Below are 20173 nucleotides of genomic sequence, written 5' to 3' on the forward strand. Positions count from 1 at the left end.
TGCTGCTCTGCGTGCTGCTGGAGGCAGCAGCAAAAGGGATATTTGCAAAAGGCGAAAGTTGTGGGGTTTGCATGCACGGGGTGTACAGACACTGGCCTCTTCTGTGGCTCTGCATGCATGCGCGGCATTCCATTCCAAATTCGTTTGCTGCTGCTGCCTTTCCCCAGCGCCGCAAGAAGCGCCTCTTTTGCCTGTGTTCCTCTCGCCGGCTGCAGCCCGAGCTGCCGCTGCTGCTGCTGCTGTTGCTGCTGCTGCTACTGCTGTTGTTCCTGCTGCTGTTGTTGCTGCTGCTATTGCTGCTGTTGCTGCTGCTGTTGCTGCTGCTGCTGTTGCTGCTGTTGCTGCTGTCGCTGCTGCAGCTGCTGCTGCTGCTGCTGCAGCAGCTAGTTGGTGCCCTCTAGGGGCTCCTCGGGGTCATCTTTTGCATACAAAATGGCCTGCACCTGCTCCACACTCAAGGCTGTTTGCCCCGGGGCTTCGCAGAGAATTTCAATTCTGCGGAGTTTGCCGTAGTAGAAGTCCCGCTCGAGCACGGCTTGCTGCAGCTCGCCCTGCAGCGTCTCCACTGCTGCTGCTGCTGCTGCTGCTGCAGCGTCGCCCCGGAAGCGCTGCTGCGAAGGCTGCTGCGGCTCCTGCTGAGCGTGCTGCTGCTGCTGCCGCTTCTGCGAGGAGCCCGCGCTCGCGCCGGAGCCCCCAGGCCCGGCCCTCTGCTGCTGCTGCTGCTGCTGCACGCGGCAGCGGGAGGACGCGTGTGCTGCTGCTGCAGGCTTGGCTGCTGCTGTTGAGGACGCGTACGCAGCAGCAGCCGGCTTCTTGGGGGGCCCCTCGGGCCCCACGGGGGCCCACGCGGGGAAGGGGCCGATGCCAAGCTGAACAAAAATAAACAACTAAATAATAAATAAATAAACTAAATAATAAACACAGGAAGCAAAAAGAATTCAAGCTAGTGCACCTGTGTTCAACAACACGCACGGCCAGCCGCAGGCCGGGCGCCAGCAGCAGAAGCGAACTGGACTTGCTGCAGCAGCAGCAGCAGCCGCATCAGCAGCAGCAGCAGCGCACCACCATCATCAGCAGCAGCAGCCGCATCAGCAGCAGCAGCAGCGCACCACCATCATCAGCAGCAGCAGCACACCATCACGATCACCGTCCCCACCATCACCAGACTACCCGCCACCGCCCTGATTACCCCGGCCATCCCACAACCACCACAACCAGCAGCAGCAGCAGCAGCAGCAGCAGCAGCAGCAGCAGCAGCGGACCCGCCTGCGCTCGAGGGGGTCGTAGGGGACGTCGGTGGCGTAGAGGGGCGCCTGCCTGTCGCAGAAGGCCTTGAGCCACTGGAGAAACTCCAAGTTGTCCTGGTACTTGGCCTTGACGAGCTTGTTGACTTCAATGTGCTTGTGGACTTGGTGGGCGTCGAAGGCGGCCTGCAGCAGCTTGTAGTTGTGCACGAACTCGTACTCGAGCTTGGCGCCCCACTTGACCTTGGCCATGGCCACGCGGCTGCGCGGCCCCAGCAGCCAGTCCAGCGCCTGCAGGTACACGCACCCCGACGCGCACTCCTCCACTTTCGAGAGTTTCAGCTGCAGGCTGCTGTTCAGCCACTCCAGCAGTTCCGTCCGTCCCACGAAAAACGCGCCTTCCATCATTCCCACGCTGCTGGGGTCTGCTTCCCGCGCCCCGCCGCCCCCCGGCGGCGGCGAAGCTCCGCACAGGCTCATTCCCGGCCCCGCGCCGCCCCAAAGGCCTCCGAGGGCCCCACACTGCCTCGGAAACGCTCCGGGGGGAACAACGGACAAATATCCCGCGAAAATGCACCCAAAATTGCCCGCTGCACCCCGGATTCGCGCCGGATCACCCACGCAGCACACGCGAACAACCTGAACTGCTGCTCATCCCTCGCCGCAGACGCGACCCACGCACCTCCCGCGCCGCCTCAAGGCAAAATTGACAAAAAATCGAAGACGGGAAGGCTGGGAATGGCGGCAGGGGCGGCCACAGCGACCTGCGCAAAGGGTTTTACGTCTAGGAGGAGGATCCAGCGGGGCCCTGCGTGGCCACACGGCAAACGCAACGGCGTAGCGCTCGCCGCAGACAGTTTACTGCTTTCGCTGAGACAAAACATCCATTCAAAGAAAGGACAAACAAGACTTCCGCGCTCTCGCCCGGTAGTGGAATCTACGCAGCTGCGTCTGGGGTGGGGTTGCCCACCAGTCAACACACCGGCGACCCAAGCCAAAGCCACCGAACGCTTCCACAGAAAAAGAGTAAAATAATTATACATCTGATTTTCTCATGGATTTAGAGGTAAGGCACGCGCAAACGATGCTCAATTTGTTAAATCGGCCCCCGACTAGACGCTGTCCACGCCGGCTCTTGCTGCCTGTCTCCCGCTCCCCAAGCACACACTCAAATTCGTACCTATGAGAAGAGTGTAAGTCTTTTTCTGGCACTCAGAATAGTACGCTTTAGGCATATTTGCTGATGTTTGAATGCATTAAGTCAACTGGGGGTAAAGACACAGAATAACAACCACCACGCTCTTGCGTAGAGAAGGCCGTCACGGGCGGATCTGAATTCAAAAACAAGTGCAGCCTTCATAATATTCAGCTTAATGAGGCAGCTCCCGCAACTTTTCGGTCCAGCTAAAGGCTCCACGGCCTGCTAGACACCAGTAGATAGGCAGAGATGCAATTCAGTGAGGGCTGAAGTAGGCTTTGCTGAAGACAAAAGGAAGGTCAAGGCCCGGGACAGGAGCTCATTGCCAGTGCACAGTACATAGAAGTCTTTCTTTTAATTTGCACCGATGCTTAGAGTGACTTTCGCAGCAGTAAATGGTTTTTTTTAGGCAACGCCTCCATACTTTCACATCAAGTGTCTGTGTGGGCTCTAGGGGCACTTCCCCGTATGCCAAATTCTCAAATTCCCTGTACAGCCAACGCTGGTGCATAAAATAGAGCAAGTTTAAACCCGTGAAGTAGCCTTTTTAGTGGTGCAGCTTTAACAGCCAGTGTGCTTAGCATGCGCGTTAGGGGAAGCGGCAGAGCCCCAGCGTCTTGCAGTCTTAAACGCTCATATAAGGGAACTTCCGCTGTTAGATTGCTGTCAAGAAACACCTGAGGTTACTTTTGGCCTTATTCTGCAAAACAGGAACGAGGAATCTTCCCCAGTACATCATCTGCCGTCGTAACGGTACGATTACGCCCTGATGATATGCAGTGGGAACCTAAAACCTAATCCCTAAACCCTGGAAGCCCTAACTTATGAATCCTAAACGGCCTTCCTTAATAAAATCCCAGAAATTAGGGATGTGATGCGCCACTCAGGACAGCACATGCACGTCCTGCTAAGTTCTGGGTTTTCACTCTGAGCGCCTCCAGGCTTCCTGCCTTTCCTCTTACACTGGAGCGGGGAAAGTTGCCTTTAGGCAAAGTTCGCAGCATCCATTTTCTTAATATTTCCTTCAAATGTAATTGGGAAAACATCTGATTAGCTGGGGCTGTACCTACTTGCGTGTAATTGCAGGCATCCTTTGGTATAGGAAAGCCTCGAGGCTCGTCAGACACCTGAAAGACCCTAGAGCTGGGGACGAAAAGTTGCGATAAATAAAGCATGCGGAAGAATAGAAGAAAACAGCACTGAAGTAGTTCAAATAACCTGAACTTTCCAGGTGCCACTGCTGCGTGTTAACTGCAAGCCACAAGAGCAAACTGCAAAGCTCCACCTTAGGTAGTTAATTCTCTTGGGTTTGCTGCGCTGACTAAAGCGAGATATGAAATACTGGAAATACTTGGGTAGGTGAAGCTTGTAGAAGCTTCGCTCTTTTGCTTTCTAGCTAAAAGTGTGTTATGAGTGTTTTCTGGCAGAGCCGTCAGCCATCTTAATTGCACATGCAAACGGTACTGTACCGGCAAAAAAACCATAATACAAAACTCTAGAAAAAAAAGATAGCGAGTTGTGCTTCGGCAGCGGGCTACTTGTTGTCCAGGAAAGAAAAAGTCCCACTAGCAAGCACCTTCGCAACGAAGGTAGCAAACTTCTTCTTTCGAATTTGAATGTAATTTTATATTAAGGCGCTGCCAAGCATCGTATTGATGTCTTTGCATGCAGTACGAATACCCAGAAATATCGAGGAACACCCTCTTTCCCCGCACCACACTAGTTCCCAAGGGTCATTAATGCTTGCCAGTTAATGTGCCAAAATAATGTAAAACTGCCGCCAAATAGCTCCCGTGCTTCTCTTTTGTAATCAAAATGATGTATTTCAGTGTTCGCAAGGTTGCAGTTGGCTAAGGGCCAACTGGACTCTGCGGATGCTGTGGCCGTATATTTACAGCGAAGAGCTCGGTCAATCGAGCTGGCTCTCACAAGTGCGTCTAATAAGAGTTTGGCTCCCTAAATATGCCTTTTATATGTGCATAATGAGCAGGAGAAAGCAGGTACTGAACTGGAGCGAGGCCTCCTTGGAGCTTGCCAAGAAGAGCCACTCCGTCGTTCAGGAAGAAATGCACTACCCCGCTGAGCCAAAAACATTAGGAAAAAACCCAATTCGCATGCAAAGAGAGATGCTTCCGGATCCTTCAGATGTTTTTGGTTCTAAGGAGGGCGAACTTGGGGCCAGCCAACTGCGGCCCCCTAGTGCAAATGAACTAAAGCTGGCAGATTGGCTGAACTCGGGTCCATTAGGCAGCGTAAATATGAGCATATTGCAAAATACTTTAACGAGGAACAACTAAGTCTTATGAGGACGCGAACAGATGGAAGGTCTACGAGCTCAAGCTCGACGGCCGCGGTACGCTTCTGAAGCATGGCCACCCATGTCTGGAGGTCTACACCTTGAAAGCAAAATTCGAGCAGCAAGTTTCAAATTCTTCTTGAACTTATTCTGAAAACAAAGTGTAAAAAGCGGTCGTCAGTTCCTTTTTAGCCACCACTCGCATTCCAGCGGCGCCAACGGGCACGGTAGTTTATTTCGGCCTCGCGCTGCTGCTCAGTGCCCCAGAGCATCATTCAGCAAAGCGCCCGTTACTTTCGTCGCATAAAATTATTTAGTGGTGTTTTGGATTTTATAATCATTTCTCTAGCCTTCTGGGGCTTAATCCCACTACCTGGGGGTATCATGAACCAAACAGCCATGACTGAGGAGCCCTGCAGACGGACATCCCGCCAACACCGCCGACTCACCGTGAGCAGCAACTGCGCAGCTTCACTCGAATATCACTGCATAAGTACTGGCCTTTTTGTTTCCCTTAACAAGCAACCTGCTGCTGCCACGGCTGCGACCGTCGCCGTTGGCTCTGTAGCCCCTTGAGACTGGAGCAGCAGAAGCCAACCCCCTGGGGCGCAGCCGCTGCAGCAGCAGCCCTTTCCCCACAAATTGGCAAGCCAGCTTTCCCCGCAGGGCCTCGCCGTCTGAAGGAACGGGGCTGCAGCAGTTGAGGCATTCCTGTGCATGCCAGCTGCAGTCCCAGGCCCCTGCATCTCGCTGCAACAAATGCAGAAGTGGCAGCTGCAGCGAGCGCGACACTCGAAATGGCATTTCTGTCTACTTTTGGCTCGGAAAGGCCGCGGACTGTTTTCTTCAGAGGCAGCCGCTGGGACTCCACGCGAGGCGAAGTCCCCAGCAGCAGCGACAGCAGCAGCAGCAGGTCTCGCGTGAGGTTTTCGCGGGTGTCTCAGCCAGCGTACGACGCGTGGGACGTGGGAGGGGGCACAACAGCAGCAGCAGCAGCAGGCCCGCAGCAGCAGCAGCAGCAGCAGCACGGGGAGTTTCTCGTGGGGGGTGGGCCCAGTGGGTCTTCGGCTGGCAGCCACAGCGCAGTTGTGGGGGCCCACATCGAGTTGCCTGCTGCTGCATCTCCTTCCTCCGCAGGCAGCGTCTCTGGCGCCGCTGCTGCAGCGACTGGAGCCGGCGCGGCGACTGCAGCGACTGCAGCAGCAGCAGCAGCAGCAGCAGACGCTGCCCCCGGGGAAAGCTTTCTGCAAGTCTTGAGCAGCGCGGATGCATGCGCCCTCTCCAGCGGCAGCACAGGCCTGCGGGTGAGGAAGCTGCTGAGCTGGGGGGCCCTGGGGCTGCTGGCAGCAAAGCTGCTGCTGCGGCCAGACCGTTCGCTGCGGCCACGGAAAGTGCTGCTGCTGGACTTTGTGAGCACTTTGGCTGCGGGGCAGCTGCTGGAGCTGCTGCCCCCGTTCGAGCTGCGGGTGCCGCCGGAGCAGCAGCAGCAGCAGCAGCAGGGGGCCTTTGCGGACACCTGCGACCAGTACGCTGCAGCGCTGCTCATAGAGGAGCTGCTGTGGCTCTTCACTCTCAAGTTTCTGCTGCGGCAAGCCGAGAGCCTCTTCGGCTACAGACAAGGAGAGTACTTAGCAGAAGAAGCTGGCTTTTGGGAGGACTCTGAGGCTTGCCAGTTGCAAGTTGTGGGCCCCAGCAGCAGCCCCCCAGACTCGCTGCAGGTGGCTGGCCCCAGGCGCCGCGCTGCAGCGCTGTGGGGCGTTCACTGGGGCAAGTATCTGCAGCAGCTGCTGGTGCTGCTGGCTTGCGTCGCTGCAGCACAGCTCGTCACGCTGCTGCTGCTGACCCTCCTGGCCGCTCCCCTCGCCCCCCTCGTCGCGCTGCCTCTCTGGCTACTCCACAGAGACAACGCGGCCTTGCGCCGCTTCATGGTGGCGTTTGCCTGGCCCATGTGCACAGACTTGGTGCAGTTCTGCAGCATCGACGCTCTCATCCGCCGCAGGCCGCCCCCCACCCCGCCAAAAACAACCCATGACTGACCTCTGCCGCAGCTTTCCAAACACGGAGGCCACGCAAGGCCTGCACAGACCCCCACTTTAGTCCTTTGCTTGCGCAAAGTGCCGCTGTGTCTGGGTTTCCGCACCAGCGTCACAGCCGCGCCGTTGAGGCAGGAAGCCTAGCGCTTTCTCAGCCCCTTGCTAGGAGTAGTGCTCTTCCCGTAGCAAATAGTACACCATTTTACAGTGGGGTTACCCGTAGGTACTGTTCTGGAGCCGCTGCGCTCACCTGCAGCCACCGGCAAGTCACGAAACGCTGCATGTTGCACTAAGGCAAGCAGGCTCGTTGCTCGACTCTGCCTACCGACTGAGTTGAAATATCCTACAGGCAAGGACTAGTGAGTCATAGGTTGTAGGTTGTACAATGTTTCGCCTTTTTGGAGTTCAGAATAGGAGAAGTGCGGCCGAGGTAAGCTCATGGGGGCAGGTGCCGGCTTTGCCAGCTTGTGGCTGCTGGAGTGGTGCGACTCCTTTTCGTCCTATTTCTGTACACACAGTCTCATGGGAAAATTAGGTATTAAATTTCTCCTCTTTCAAACTGAGGCCAAACTGTAGTGCTGGCGCCTGGAGCTGCTTAGTCAAACACCGACAATGCAACAGGAAAACACATGTGCTACGCAGTGCAGGCTAAGCACGATTAATGGACCAGCATACACTTTCGTGAATTGCAAAATAATTGAGTTGCGCACAAATACATTTGATTTTTCGGTTAGGACCTCATGCATGTTCTCTACAATCCCAGCACAGGGCTGACCACTCCCAGCGGACGCAGGTTTTGCTATCCAACAGCCGCGGTCACTTCAGCCCTCTGTCTCACTGTATTGGCACCTTTTATACACAAACGCATAGGTTTTTATTTGATAGTAAACTGGCAAGGGTCTGGTGGGAAATATGCCAGGCGAGAGTCTTCACGAGTACGTTACTGACTGCAAACTAGAACAGCACCGTGGGATGATCACAGCGCACACACGCTTACGTCCCAAAAAAACAGCAGCCGCCCTCTCAGTGGGTCTCGCTAAAGTTTTGTTGAGCGTTTTAGATTTAGAAAATCGATCAGTTGGCGTTAGTGTTGACACTTATGTACGTGGCGCACAATATCCCGAGTACTGCTTGCAGAGGAAGCCTGCATAACCAGGGATCTGCACCTCGGGACAGGACGTGTCTTTGCAGCCAATACGTCATGCAACATTTAGATCAGGTCAAAATTGCACTTCTAGTAATGTTTAATTTTATATTTCATAGCCATTGAAGGTGATACCGCTGGATTTAATGTCTCCAGTGGGTGCTGCGTTCGGTAGGTAGGTGACAGCGGCGTTTCCGTAATCGCTGGTGGAAGCTCCATTCCGACCCATTCCTTCATTTCTCAAAGCTTTTGCTAGTTTTTAATGAGTAGCATATAATCCTACATCATCGTTTGCTCACCTGCTAATTCGCCGGTGCTATTCCACGCTTTCCCTCCGGGTGCCCCATAATCCAGCATAAATGGGCCTCACTCATAAATGAACTCAGGGCGACCCATGGCACAGCGATCATATCTTGGGGGTTAGTGTGAGGCTGGCAGCAAATCTTGTCTCAGCTCTCTAACGCATTGATTATCCAGGGCGTTACCACCCTAATTAAAGGGAAGAAGGACCAATCAACAATTTCTTTGTTTATCATCGCATTCCTTCCCTTTTCGTCGGACCAGTGGATGCGTTTTACGATATGTTGTATTGAACATTTGTCTGAGCATGAATTTAAGCCAGTTGCAGTGAAACGGTGTTCTCGTCGGTGTAGATCTTTCCGGGTTAGGCAGTAACATCTAGCTTGCCCTGCGGATTTTACGAACGCCAAAAAATTGCTGATAACACGCTTGAAATAAAACTAGATACTGTTTTGTTCGGCGCAACTTGTCGTGTAGAGGGAGATGGAGGAGAAAAGAAAGACACGAACGGCAAGGGCGGCCACGCGAACCGGCCCACGACTGTCCCCTCCGCGCTCATCCGTTTGACAGGAAAACTGAGTTCACCAAGTCCCTTCAGAAACTATTTCTCTACTCTTTCTTATATGACTCTTTTTAAAATTAAACATGTCTCGCCTGGCCTCTGTTCCAATCATTTTTGTGTCCCTGTTCTGTGGACACGAGGCAGTAAGTGCTGCCGCAACCGAAACAGCAGGTAAGCGCATAAGTCCTGTCTTTTCGTAGATTTGAGGCAAAGAGTTTGATTTTTTGAGACTGGGCAATAGATATCGTCACAGTATTTCTGTGTGCATGTCGAATTGTCTCCGCAGCAAGGCTTGATTGCTTGGCCGAGATGAATGAGGTAAGGGCAGCTGCGGGACTCGCTGCGTTTGGGAACGCAACTGCTGATGTACAAGTGCTGCCGGAGTCCTCTTCTTCGACAAAAACGATAACACCTGCAACTTTATGGGCCGAAATCTGCAAAAAAATGAAGGGTGTAAGCCGCGCCACGAGCACACCTAGACAATGAGCATCTTGCTTGCATTCTGGGTTGCATGTAGCAAGAAGTTCCACTCTTGTTTTGTTGTTCATGCAATTATCTGAAGGATCAAACTGAAGGCACTGAAGCGAAAAAGTTACAGGGAACGTTCGCTTACTACCCCGACGGAAAAGATTGCAAGGCAGCAGTGCAGTACTGGAAGGAAGGGTTTTCGCTCTTCAAAAATGAGCTCCCCCCAACGTATACAGCGTCGAATACTCCTGCGGTGTACACCGACAGAGCTGTTTCCTTTGTCGCCCTCTACAACCCTCAGCCGAGTCCTCTAGCCAGCTGCGCCCTCGTTACTTGCACACAAGCAGCTGCGTTGGCTGCCCAAGACCCGTTAAAAAGCTCCGGTGGGCCCTCAGCAAGAAGACTTCAAGGGGAAGAGGAAGAGGAAGAGGATAGTACGACGACTCCAACTCCCTCTACTACTACTAGTGCCGTTATTTGCTTGACGAACCCTAAGGCACTGACGGATGGACAAGCGCCATTCAAGTAAGAGCACCGCAAAAGTACGGAGTTGGCTAAATAGGACCCAAAGTGCATCGAAAACATAGCTTTGTACGAAATATTTTCTCATGAAGCTAAGTGATCAATGCATAGTGCTGCGTCTGGATGTGCAGGGAAGAGGTGTGGCAGAAGATTGTTCAAGCTATAGTTAGTACTCAGAAGGGCAACGGGGTTTCGCCAGTCAGGCCGTCACTGGCAGTTGGATTTGTAATGATGCTTTTTGCTTACGGGCTTTTTTAATCACTCAGACTGTTTGCAGCGTGAAGGCACTGAATGGGCATGTCAACGCCTTTTTTGTTCAAAAAAGTAGTCCAACACGTGAACCTAGGGCGTCGTTTTTAATGTTTTATCGTTTGCATTGAAGGGTGGTGAAGATGAAGCTTCTTATAGCCTCTCTACAGGGGCATCACCAGCATCGGCTGGCGACTCACGCCTCGTGTTGCGAAGTTCCATTTTTGATATTTTCCAGACGTATGCATGCCTACTAACGCTAACTATTTTCGGTATAACTTCAAAACTCTACCTACGTAGTAGTGTATATAGCCGTGCCGATGATCTAGTGGTGGCCAATACCTTGGCTCGCTTCTACAGGAGGTTGAGCGCACTCACGCTAGGTCACTTTAAATGCGCAGGCTTATTTCACGTCACATTTTCGCCTCTTTACTAGTCATGAAACATACAAATGAGAATTGTTGCAGGTATTTTGAATGTAATGCCGTGAAGAAGTATCCTGTCTTGGCTGTGTCTGGCAGCGAGGTGCCTGCTGTTACAATCCCCATTTGAAGGGAAACGACCTGATCTATAATTTTTTCATCTCCGGCGGTAGTATTTCTCTTTTTCTTAGCATGGCACAGCGAGCATTTCCTGGTCGCTAGTGTGACGGAAGAGGGTAGCAACATCTGTCTCAGCTGTCTAGCGCTTTGAACATCCTTGGTGTTACCACCTCAATTTAAAGGGGAACATGCTCGACAAACGATTTCTTTCCCTGCTCTCATATTATTTTTTTTTGTCCTCAGACCAGTGGATGCGTTTTACGATATGTTGTAATGAACATATGTCTGGGCATGAATTGAAGCCAGCTGTCGTGAAAGATTGTTCTCGTTGGTGTAGATCTTTATGTGTTATGCGGTGACCTCCAACGCGTCCTGCGAAAATTACAAACGTGAAAAAAGCCTGTGTAACACGCTTGAAACAAAACTGGATATTATTGTACGTAGCGTAACTTGCCATGCAAACGCAAATGGAGGAGAAAAGAAGGACACGCAGAACAAGGGCAGCCACGCGAATCCGACCCACGATTGTCCCATTCGTGCTCATTCGTTTGACAGAAAAACAGATTTCGCCAAATCCCTTCAGAATTTATTTCTCTATTTTGTCTTGTCTGGCTTTTTAAAAAAAGTAAACATGTTCCGCCTCGTCTCCGTACCAATCATTTTTGTGTCCCTGTTCTGTGGGCACGAGACAGTAAGTGCTACCGTAACTGGAACAGCAGGTAAGCGCATAAGTCCTGTCTTTTCGTAGATTTGACGTTAAAAGGTTGATATTTGAGTTTAAGCAATAGATTGAGTCACGGTGTTCGAGTATGTGCCCCGAATTTTCTCCGCAGTAAGGCTTGATTGCTTCGCCGAGATGAATGAAGTGAGGGCAGCTGCTGGACTCGCTGCGTTTGGGAACGCAACTGCTGATGGACAAGTGCTGCCGGAACCCTCCCTTCCGACGAAAGCAATAACAGCTGAAGATTTGTGGAACGAAATCTGCCAAAAAATGACGGGTGTAAGCCATGCCACGAGCCCAAAAAACAGTGTGCACCGTGCTTGCATTCTGATTTGAACCCAGCAAGAAGTGCCACTCTTGTTTTGTTGTTCATTCAATTATCTGAAGGGTCAAACTGAAGGCACTCAAGCAAAAAAATTACAGGGAACGTTCGCTTACTACCCCGACGGAAAAGATTGCAAGGCGGCAGTGCAGTACTGGAAGGAAGGGTTTTCGCTCTTCAAAAATGAACTGCCCCCAACGTATACAGCGTCGAATACTCCTGAGGTGTACACCGACAGAGCTGTTTCCTTTGTCGCTCTCTACAACCCTCAATCGAGTCCTCTAGCCAGCTGCTCCCTCGTCACCTGCACAAAAGCAGCTGCACTTGCTTCCCCACGGATGTTAAAAAGCCACGATGTGCGCTCAACAAGAAGGCTTCAAGGTGAAGAGGATCCTACTACTGTCACTTCAGCCGTTATCTGCTTGACAAACCCTAAGGCACTAACAGATGGACAAGCGCCTTTCAAGTAAGAGCACCGCAAAACTACGGAGTTGGCTAAATAGGACCCAAAGTGCATCGAAAACATAGCTTTGTACGAAATATGTTCTCATGAAGGTAAGTAATCAATGCATTGTGCTGCGTCTGGATGTGCAGGGAAGAGGTGTGGCAGAAGATTGTTCAAGCTATAGTTAGTACTCAGAAGGGCAACGGGGTTTCCCCAGTCAGGCCGTCATTGGCAGTTGGGTTCATAATGATGCTTTTTGCCTACGCGCTTTTTTAAACTTTCAGACTCTGTGCATTTTGGGGGCACTCAATTAGCATGTCAATGCCTTTTTTAATCCAAACAAAAAATTCAGCACGGAAAATCAAAAAATGCCTCCCAGTGTTTCATCGTTTTATATTTGGGAGTGATGAAGATGAACCTTTTTATAGTGCCTGCATAGGGATGTAACGAGCAGGTGCCGGCGATGCACGCCATGTGCTGCCAGGTTCCATTTTCGATGTTTTCCAGACGTATGCATGCCTACTATGGCTAACTATTTTCTGCCTAACTTCAACCCTCTGCCTACGTCCTATTGTGTGTAGCTGTGATACCGTGGCTGCCTGTTAGGACAGGCTGAACATCTGAGGCCGGGCCACTTCAAATGGGCAGGCTTGTTTTACGGCAGGCTTTTCCGTCCCTATTGGCCAGGGAAAGTCCACAAAGAAAAATTATTCTAGGCATTTTGAGCGTAGTGCTGTGGAGAAATGTCCTATCTCGGCTGTGTCCCGCGGCGATGTGCCACGGTGTTACTATTCCCATCTGAAGGCGATCGACACGATCTATAGTTTCTTCATCTCTGGTGTTACTATATCTTGTTTCCTTAACATGCATTCCTACGTCAACGATCGCTCACCTACTAATTCGCCAGTGCTATTCCACGCTTTCCCTCTGGGTGTCCCATAATGCAGCCTGAATGGGCATAAAACACAAATGAACTCAGAGCAGCCCACGGCCCAGCGAGCATATCCTGCGCGCTGGTGCGAGGGAAATTGGTAGCAAATCTTGTCTCATCTGTCTCGTTCATTGAATATCCATGGTGTTACCACCTTCATTAAAGGGAAGAAAGGTCAACCAACAGTTTCTTTGTCTGCTATCGTAATCTTTCTTGTTAGACCAGTGGATGTGTTTCAATATATGTTGCATTGAAAATTTGTCTGGGCATTAATTTAAAGCGGTTGCCGTGAAACTGTGTTCTCGTCGGTGTAGATCTGTATGGGTTATGCAGTGAGCTCTAGCGCGCCCTGCGGAAATTACGAACGTTAAAAAGGCACGTGTAAGACGTTTGAATCAAACCTAGATACTATTGTACAAACCTAGATACTATTGTACTTAGTGCAACTTGTCGTGTAAAGGGATATGGAGAAGAAGGGAAGGACACGAAAGACAAGGACACCAGTGCGAACCTGACCCACGATTGTCCCCTTCACGCTCACCTGTTTCAGAAAAACAGGGCCTGCCAAATCCTTTCAGAATTTTCCCCTCTTTTCTTCTTGTCTGGCATTTGTTAAAAACATAAGGATGTTTCGCCTCGTCTTTGTTCCAATCATTTTTGTGTCCGTGTTCTGTGGACACGAGGCAGTAAGTGCCGCCGTAACTGCAACAGCAGGTGAGCACATAAGTCCTGTCTTTTCGTAGATTTGACGCAAACAGTTTGATATTTGGGCCTGGGCAATAGATATCGTCACAGTATTCCTGTATGTGCGCCGAATTGTCTCTGCAGTAACGCTTGATTGCTTGGCGGAGATGAACGAGGTGAGGGAAACCGCGGGATTTGCTGCGTTTGGGAACGCAACTGCTAATGAACAAGTGCTCCCACAACACCCTGTTCAGGGAAAAGCAATAACGGCTGCAAACTTGTGGACTGAAATCTGCGAAAAAATGACGGGTGTAAGCCATGCCACGAGCACACCTAGACAATGTGCACCTTGTTTGCATTCAGGGTTGCATGTAGCAAGAAATTCCACTTTTGCTTTGCTGTTCATTCAATTATCTGAAGGGTCAAACCGAAGGCACTGAAGCGAAAAAGTTACAGGGAACGTTCGCTTACTACCCCGGCGGAAAAGACTGCAAGGCGGCAGTGCAGCACTGGAAGGAAGGGTTTTCGTTATTCAAAAACGAGCTGCCCCCAAAGTACACAGCGTCTAGTACTCCCGCAGTCTACACCGACAAAGCCGTTTCCTTTGTCGCCCTCTATAACCCTCAGCCGAGTCCTCTAGCCAGCTGCTCCCTTGTCACCTGCACAAAAGGAGGCACATCTGCTTCCCCAGAGATTGCAGAAAGCCAGAAAGGGCGGTCAACAAGAAGACTTCAAGCTGCACAGGAAACTACTACTGCCGTTATCTGTTTGACGAACCCAGAGGCACTGACGGAGGGACAAGCGCCTTTCAAGTAGGGGCTGCCCAAGACTGCAGACTCGACTGAATAGGTCCCAAAATGCGTCGGAAACGTAGTTTGTACGTAATAATTTCTCATGAAGATAAGTGATCAGTGCATTGTTTTGTGTCTGGATGTGCAGGGAAGAGGTCTGGCAGAAGATTGTTCAAGCTGTAGTTGGTACTCAGAAGAGCAACGGGGTTTCGCGAGTCAGACCGTCATTGGCAGTTGGATTCACAATGTTTTCCGCCTATGCTCTTTTTTAAGCTGTCAGCCTCTGTGCAATGTGAGGGCACTGGGTAGGCATGTCAATGCCATTTTTATCCAAAAAAGCAATAAAGAACGGAAAACCAAAAAGCACATCGCAATTTTTCATCGTCTTATGTTTGGGATTGATGAAGATGAACCTTTTTATAGTGCCTGCATAGGGATGTAACGAGCAGGTGCCGGCGATGCACGCCATGTGCTGCCAGGTTCCATTTTTGATATTTTCCAGACATATGTATGCCTACGAAGGCTAACTCTTTTCGTTCTCACCTCAACACTCTGCCTGTATCCTAGTGTGTGTAGCTGGCCCGATGATCTAGTGGTGTTCTATACCGTGGCTGTCTGTCTGAACAGGTTGAACACCCTCAGACCGGGTCACTTTAAGTTGGCAGGCCCTTTTCATGGCACGTTTTTGCGTCCTTACTAGTCAGGGAAACACACAAATAAAAATTATTGCAGGTATTTTGAATTTAATGCCGTGAAAAAGTGCCCTGTCGGCTCCTTCACGGAGCGAGGTGCTATGGTGTTACAATTCGCATCTGAGGGAGGATGACCGCATCTATAGTTTTTTCATCTCCGGTGTTACTATTTCCTGTAGCTTGGATTCCTACATCTTTGTCGCGTACCTACTAATTCGTTTGTGCTATTGCACGCTTTCTCTTGGGGTGCCCCATAACGCAGCCTGTATGGTCCTCGCTCATAAATGAACTCAGGGCGGCCCATCTCACAGCGAGCATATCCTGGGCGCTAGTGTGAGGGGAGATGGTAGCAAATCCTGCCTCAGCCGTTTTGCGCATTGAATATCTATGGTGCTATTACCGTAATTTAAAGGGAAGAACGCTCGATAAACGATTTCTTCGTCTGTTCTCATATTCCTTCTCTTTTCGTCGGACCAGTGGATGCGTTTTACGATATGTTGTATTGAACATATGTATGGGCGTGAACTTAAGCCAGGTGCAGAGAAAGATTGTTCTCGTTGGTGTAGATCTTTACGTGCTATGCAGTGACCTCTAGCGCGCCCTGCGGAAATTCCGAACATGAAAAAAGCACGTGCAACATGCTTGAAACAAAACTGAATATTATTGTACTTAGGGCAACGTGCAGTTTAAAGGGAGATGAAGGAGAAAAGAAGGACACGAAATGAAAGGGCAGCCACGCGAACCCAACCCATGATTGTCCCCCTCGCGCTCATCTGTTTGACAGAAAAACAGTTCGCGAAATCCCTTCAGAATTTATTCCTCTATTTTGTCTTGTCTGGCTTTTTTAAAAAGTAAATATGTTTCGCTTCGCCCTCGTTCCAATCATTTTTGTGTCCGTGTTCTGTGGACACGAGGCAGTAGGTGCTGCCGTAACCGGAACAGCAGGTAGGGCCAGTAGTCCTGTCTTTTCGTAGATTTGACGCAAACAGTTCGATATTTCAGCCTGGGCAATAGATTTTGCCATAGTGTTCGTGTATGTGCGCCGAATGTTCTCCGCAGTAAGGCTTGATTGCTTGGCCGAGATGAACGAGGTAAGGGCAGCTGCGGAACTCGCTGCGTTTGGGAACGCAACTACTACTGAACAAGTGATGCCAGAACACACTGTTCAGGGAAAAGCAAAAACAGCTGAAGACTTGTGGAACGAAATCTGCGAAGAAATTGTTAACCTAAGCCGTCCCACGAGCACGACTAGACAATGAGCATCTTGCTTGCACTCTGAGTTGCATGTAGCAAGAGGTGCAACTTTCGTTTTGTTGTGCATTCCATAATTTGAAGGGCGACAGCGAAGGTACTGAAGCTCATCAGTTAAGGGGAACATTCGCGTATTACCCGGACAGTAAAGACTGCAAGGCGGCAGTGCAGTACTGGAAGGACGGATTTTCTCTCTTCAAAGACGAGCTGCCCCCAACGTATACAGAGCCAGATAACCCTGTGGTGTACACCGAAAAAGCTGTTTCCTTTGTCGCCCTCTATAACCCTCAGGCGAGTCCTGTAGCCAGATGCGCCTTAATCACCTGCACACAAGGAGGCGCGTTTGCCGCCCGACGAATGTTAAAAAGCCACGAAGGGCGGTCAACAAGAAGACTTCAAGGTGAAGAGGATACTACAACAGCCGTTATCTGCTTAACGAACCCGGTGGCGCTCTCGAAGGGACAACAGCCATTCAAGTGGGAACATCCCCGAAGGCCACGGACTTGGCTGCATAGGACACAAAGTGCATCGGAAACATAGCATGACTGTGTCTTTTGTATGCAACATTTTCTCGCATGGAGCTAAGTGATCAGTGCATTGTGGTGTTGGGATTTGCAGGGAAGAGGTGTGGCAGAAGATTGTCCAAGCTCTAGTTGGTGCTGAGAAGAGCAACGGAGCTTCGTCAGGCAGGCCGTCATTGGCAGTTGGGTTCTTAATAATGGTCTTTGCCTATATTCTTTTTTAAGCTATCGGTCTCTGTGCAGTGAGAGGCACTGAATGAATAGGTCAGTGCCTGTTTTATCCAAAAAGTAACACGGCGCGGAAGACCAAAAACTCTCTCCCACTGTTTTATCATTAGTATTGGAGAGCGACGAAGAGGAACCTGTTTATAGCCACTGTGCAGGGGTGCTACGAGCAGGTGCTCGCGATGCATGCCATGTGTTGCCAGTTTCCATTTTTGATGTTTTCCAGACGTCTGCATCCGTAGAAGGGCTAACGATTTTCTGTTTAGCTGTAACGAACTGCCTGTGTCCTCTCCTGTGTAGCCGTGCCGGTGATCTAGTAGTGGTCTATACCGTGGCTGCCTGTTGGGACAGGTTGAACATTCCCACGCCGGGTCACTTCAAAAGGGCAGGCTTATTTCATTCCACATTTTTGCGCCGTTACTGGTCAAGAAAGTGCATAAATAAAAATTATTATAATCATTTTGAGCCTAATGCTTCGGAGAAATATTCTCTGTGGGTTGTGTCCCGCAGCGAGGCGCGATGGCGCTAGAGTCCCCATTTAAAGAGGAAAGGCCCAATCAATAGTTTCTTCGTCTCCTGCCCCATCCTCTCTCGCTTTTTTGAACAAAAAAGGTGTCCAGATATTGCTTGATGAGCACTTCCTTCGCGATGAATTTCAACTGCTTGAAATGTAGCGCAGTGTTGAGTTGGATTTATCCGTTGTGCCGATTTTTCTCTGATAAGCCAATAGGGATAGGCAAGTAAGTAATTCAGAAAATATCAAGGCGTTGCTTTTCAGCATATAGCCTTTTCTGGCACTGGGAGGCGTAGATTCTTATCTTTAGCTGGTGTTGCGGTACCGCAGAACTGCAGAACCTGTAGAACCTGCAACGCACGGTGGGAATCATGAAAGGCAGAAATCCGCCCCTAGCACTGTCGCTAGAATTTATCCATATTTTTTGGTCAACACGAATAATCTCGAAAAAGGAGATGAAGGAGAAAATAATGACATCAACAACAAACCCAGCCGCTCGAATCTGGTCCAGATGTCCCCATGCTGCACGTTCGTCCACTGGCCAGGGGGAAATAGCATTCACCAGTCTTTTCCAGATATTCCTCCCTCTTCTTTTTTCTCTGTAACATTTTCGTACCAATGACGTTTCGTCTCCTCTTTACTCCACTCCTTCTCGTGCCCGTGTTCTATGGATACAAGGCAGCAAGTGCTGGCACAACGGGAGCAGCAGGTTTGCATATTGCTCATGTCTTCCGCAAAAATCCTCTTCATACAACACTTTCGGTACTTCGTATTCTACTAGCCACTTTTTATCTTAGTTTTTTGTGTATGTCGGAGTTTCTTCTCAGAAACGACTAATTGTTTAAGCGAGGTGAATAAGGAGAGGGCAGCAGCATGACTCGTTGCGTTTGAGGAGGCAACTGATGGAGCACAAGTGCTGCCGAAAACCGCGGATACTGGATCAAAGATAACAGCTGCCACGCTGTGGAACGAAATCTGCCAAATAATAGTGGGGGTGAGCGTTGTCATCGCGAGTTCTGGGACGCTTAGCCAAGCAATATCTTGCAGACTACGGCGCAAGTAGTAAGAAGTGTCGGGTCTGTCATCCTTTTCATTCTATTATATGAAGGAAGCAGAGGAAAGCACTGAAGCTGAACAGTTAAAGGGAAAATTTGCGTACTACCCCGGCAACAAGGACTGCAAAGCAGCAGTGCAGTACTGGAAGGACGGGTTTTCGTTCTTTAAAAACGAGCTGCCCCCGAAGTACACAGTGTCGGATACCCCCGAAGTGTACAGCCACAAAGCCGTTTCCTTTGTCGCCCTCTATAACCCTCAGGCAAAGCCTGTAGTCAGCTGCGCCTTCGTCACCTGCACAAAAGCAGCTGCGTCTACTGCCCCAGATATCTCAAGAAGCCAGAAAGAGCGCTCACCAAGAAGGCTTCAAGGTTCACAGGAAACTCATAATGCTGTTATATGCTTAACGAATCCGGAAGCGCTAACTGAGGGGCGAGCGCCATTCAAGTAAGAGCACACCCCAGGACTACGGAATCGGCTCCACAGGACCCAGAGTGCAACCGAAACCTAGAATGTGTGTACCTTTTGTATGTAACATTTTCTCTCATGGAGGTAAATGGTCAATGCATCATGCTGTATGGGGATTCGCAGGGAAGAGGAGTGGCACAAGATTGCTCAAGCCATTGTTGGTACTAAGGAGGGCAGCGTAGTTTCACTCGTCAGGCCTTCATTGGCAGTTGGATTCATAATGATGCTTTTTGCCTACGGCCTTTTTTAAGTTGTCAGCCACTGTGCAGAGTGCGGGCACTGAATGGACACGTCAATGCCCGTCTTATCCAAAAAATAACCAGCACGAAAAACCAAGATATCTCATTGAATGTTTTATTGTTCCTATTAAAGAGTGATGAAGACGAACTATTTTGTAGCCCCTGTAAAGAGGTATCACGAGCAGGTGCTGGCGGTACACGCCATGTGCTGCCAGGCTCCTTTTTTGTTCTCCAGACGCATGCATGTCTATTAAGACTAACTATTTTCTGTGTAGCTTCAACACTGTGTGGATTCCCTAGTAGCTGTGTCGGTGATCTAGTGGTGGTTTATACCGTCGTTGACTGTTGGGGCAGGTTGAATATCCTCAGGCCGGGCCACTTCAAATGAGCAAGCTTCATTCATGGCACGTTCCTGTGCTCTCATTGATCACAAAAATGCGAAAATGAAAATTATTGTGGGTATTTTAAGCGTAATGCGTTATGTCCTCTCTCGGCTGTGTCCCGCAGCGAGGCGCGACGGCGTTACAATCCCCACTTTAGGAGGAAAAGCCCGATCGATAGTTTCTCCGTTACCTATTTTCTTTAACAAACAAATGAGTCTCCAGATATTGCCTGATGTACACTTGTTTCGCGGCGAATTTCAACCACTCGAAGTGGAGCGCAGTGTTGAGGCAAATTCGTGCGTTGTGACCATTTTTCTTCCAGGACACAGTCACAGGGATACGCACACAATTAATTCAGTCAATGCTAGTGAGTTT

The 20173-nt window shown here is 50.2% G+C and overlaps 7 protein-coding genes across 7 annotated transcripts; 6 read left to right on the forward strand and 1 right to left on the reverse strand.

The window, feature by feature from the left end:
* Positions 1-383: 383 nt before the first annotated feature.
* ETH_00010720 (microtubule-associated protein RP/EB family member 3, putative) lies at positions 384-1724 on the reverse strand (the record flags this gene model as incomplete). The annotated part of the gene is made up of 2 exons (XM_013377264.1): positions 384-869; positions 1263-1724. The coding sequence occupies 2 exons, from the start codon at positions 1722-1724 to the stop codon at positions 384-386; spliced, it is 948 nt and encodes a 315-aa protein (XP_013232718.1).
* Positions 1725-5535: 3811 nt separating this feature from the next.
* On the forward strand, positions 5536-6774 carry ETH_00010725 (uncharacterized protein; the record flags this gene model as incomplete). The annotated part of the gene is made up of 1 exon (XM_013377265.1): positions 5536-6774. One exon carries the CDS (start codon positions 5536-5538, stop codon positions 6772-6774), a length of 1239 nt encoding a protein of 412 aa, XP_013232719.1.
* Positions 6775-8860: 2086 nt separating this feature from the next.
* Positions 8861-10025, forward strand: ETH_00010730 (SAG family member (sag2); the record flags this gene model as incomplete). Its single annotated transcript, XM_013377266.1, has 4 exons — positions 8861-8948; positions 9064-9230; positions 9340-9770; positions 9899-10025. The coding sequence occupies 4 exons, from the start codon at positions 8861-8863 to the stop codon at positions 10023-10025; spliced, it is 813 nt and encodes a 270-aa protein (XP_013232720.1).
* Positions 10026-11189: 1164 nt separating this feature from the next.
* On the forward strand, positions 11190-12322 carry ETH_00010735 (SAG family member; the record flags this gene model as incomplete). Its single annotated transcript, XM_013377267.1, has 4 exons — positions 11190-11277; positions 11392-11558; positions 11667-12067; positions 12196-12322. The coding sequence occupies 4 exons, from the start codon at positions 11190-11192 to the stop codon at positions 12320-12322; spliced, it is 783 nt and encodes a 260-aa protein (XP_013232721.1).
* Positions 12323-13603: 1281 nt separating this feature from the next.
* On the forward strand, positions 13604-14724 carry ETH_00010740 (SAG family member; the record flags this gene model as incomplete). The annotated part of the gene is made up of 4 exons (XM_013377268.1): positions 13604-13691; positions 13806-13972; positions 14082-14473; positions 14601-14724. 4 exons carry the CDS (start codon positions 13604-13606, stop codon positions 14722-14724), a joined length of 771 nt encoding a protein of 256 aa, XP_013232722.1.
* A 1277-nt stretch (positions 14725-16001) lies between these two features.
* On the forward strand, positions 16002-17140 carry ETH_00010745 (SAG family member; the record flags this gene model as incomplete). Its single annotated transcript, XM_013377269.1, has 4 exons — positions 16002-16089; positions 16204-16364; positions 16480-16871; positions 17014-17140. The coding sequence occupies 4 exons, from the start codon at positions 16002-16004 to the stop codon at positions 17138-17140; spliced, it is 768 nt and encodes a 255-aa protein (XP_013232723.1).
* A 1133-nt stretch (positions 17141-18273) lies between these two features.
* ETH_00010750 (SAG family member) lies at positions 18274-19426 on the forward strand (the record flags this gene model as incomplete). Its single annotated transcript, XM_013377270.1, has 4 exons — positions 18274-18364; positions 18564-18643; positions 18758-19155; positions 19300-19426. The coding sequence occupies 4 exons, from the start codon at positions 18274-18276 to the stop codon at positions 19424-19426; spliced, it is 696 nt and encodes a 231-aa protein (XP_013232724.1).
* Positions 19427-20173: the final 747 nt, after the last annotated feature.

Source organism: Eimeria tenella, genomic scaffold (assembly GCF_000499545.2).
Source record: "Eimeria tenella Houghton genomic scaffold, Eth_scaff5, whole genome shotgun sequence".
In the NCBI taxonomy this organism is placed as follows: Eukaryota; Apicomplexa; class Conoidasida; order Eucoccidiorida; family Eimeriidae; genus Eimeria; species Eimeria tenella.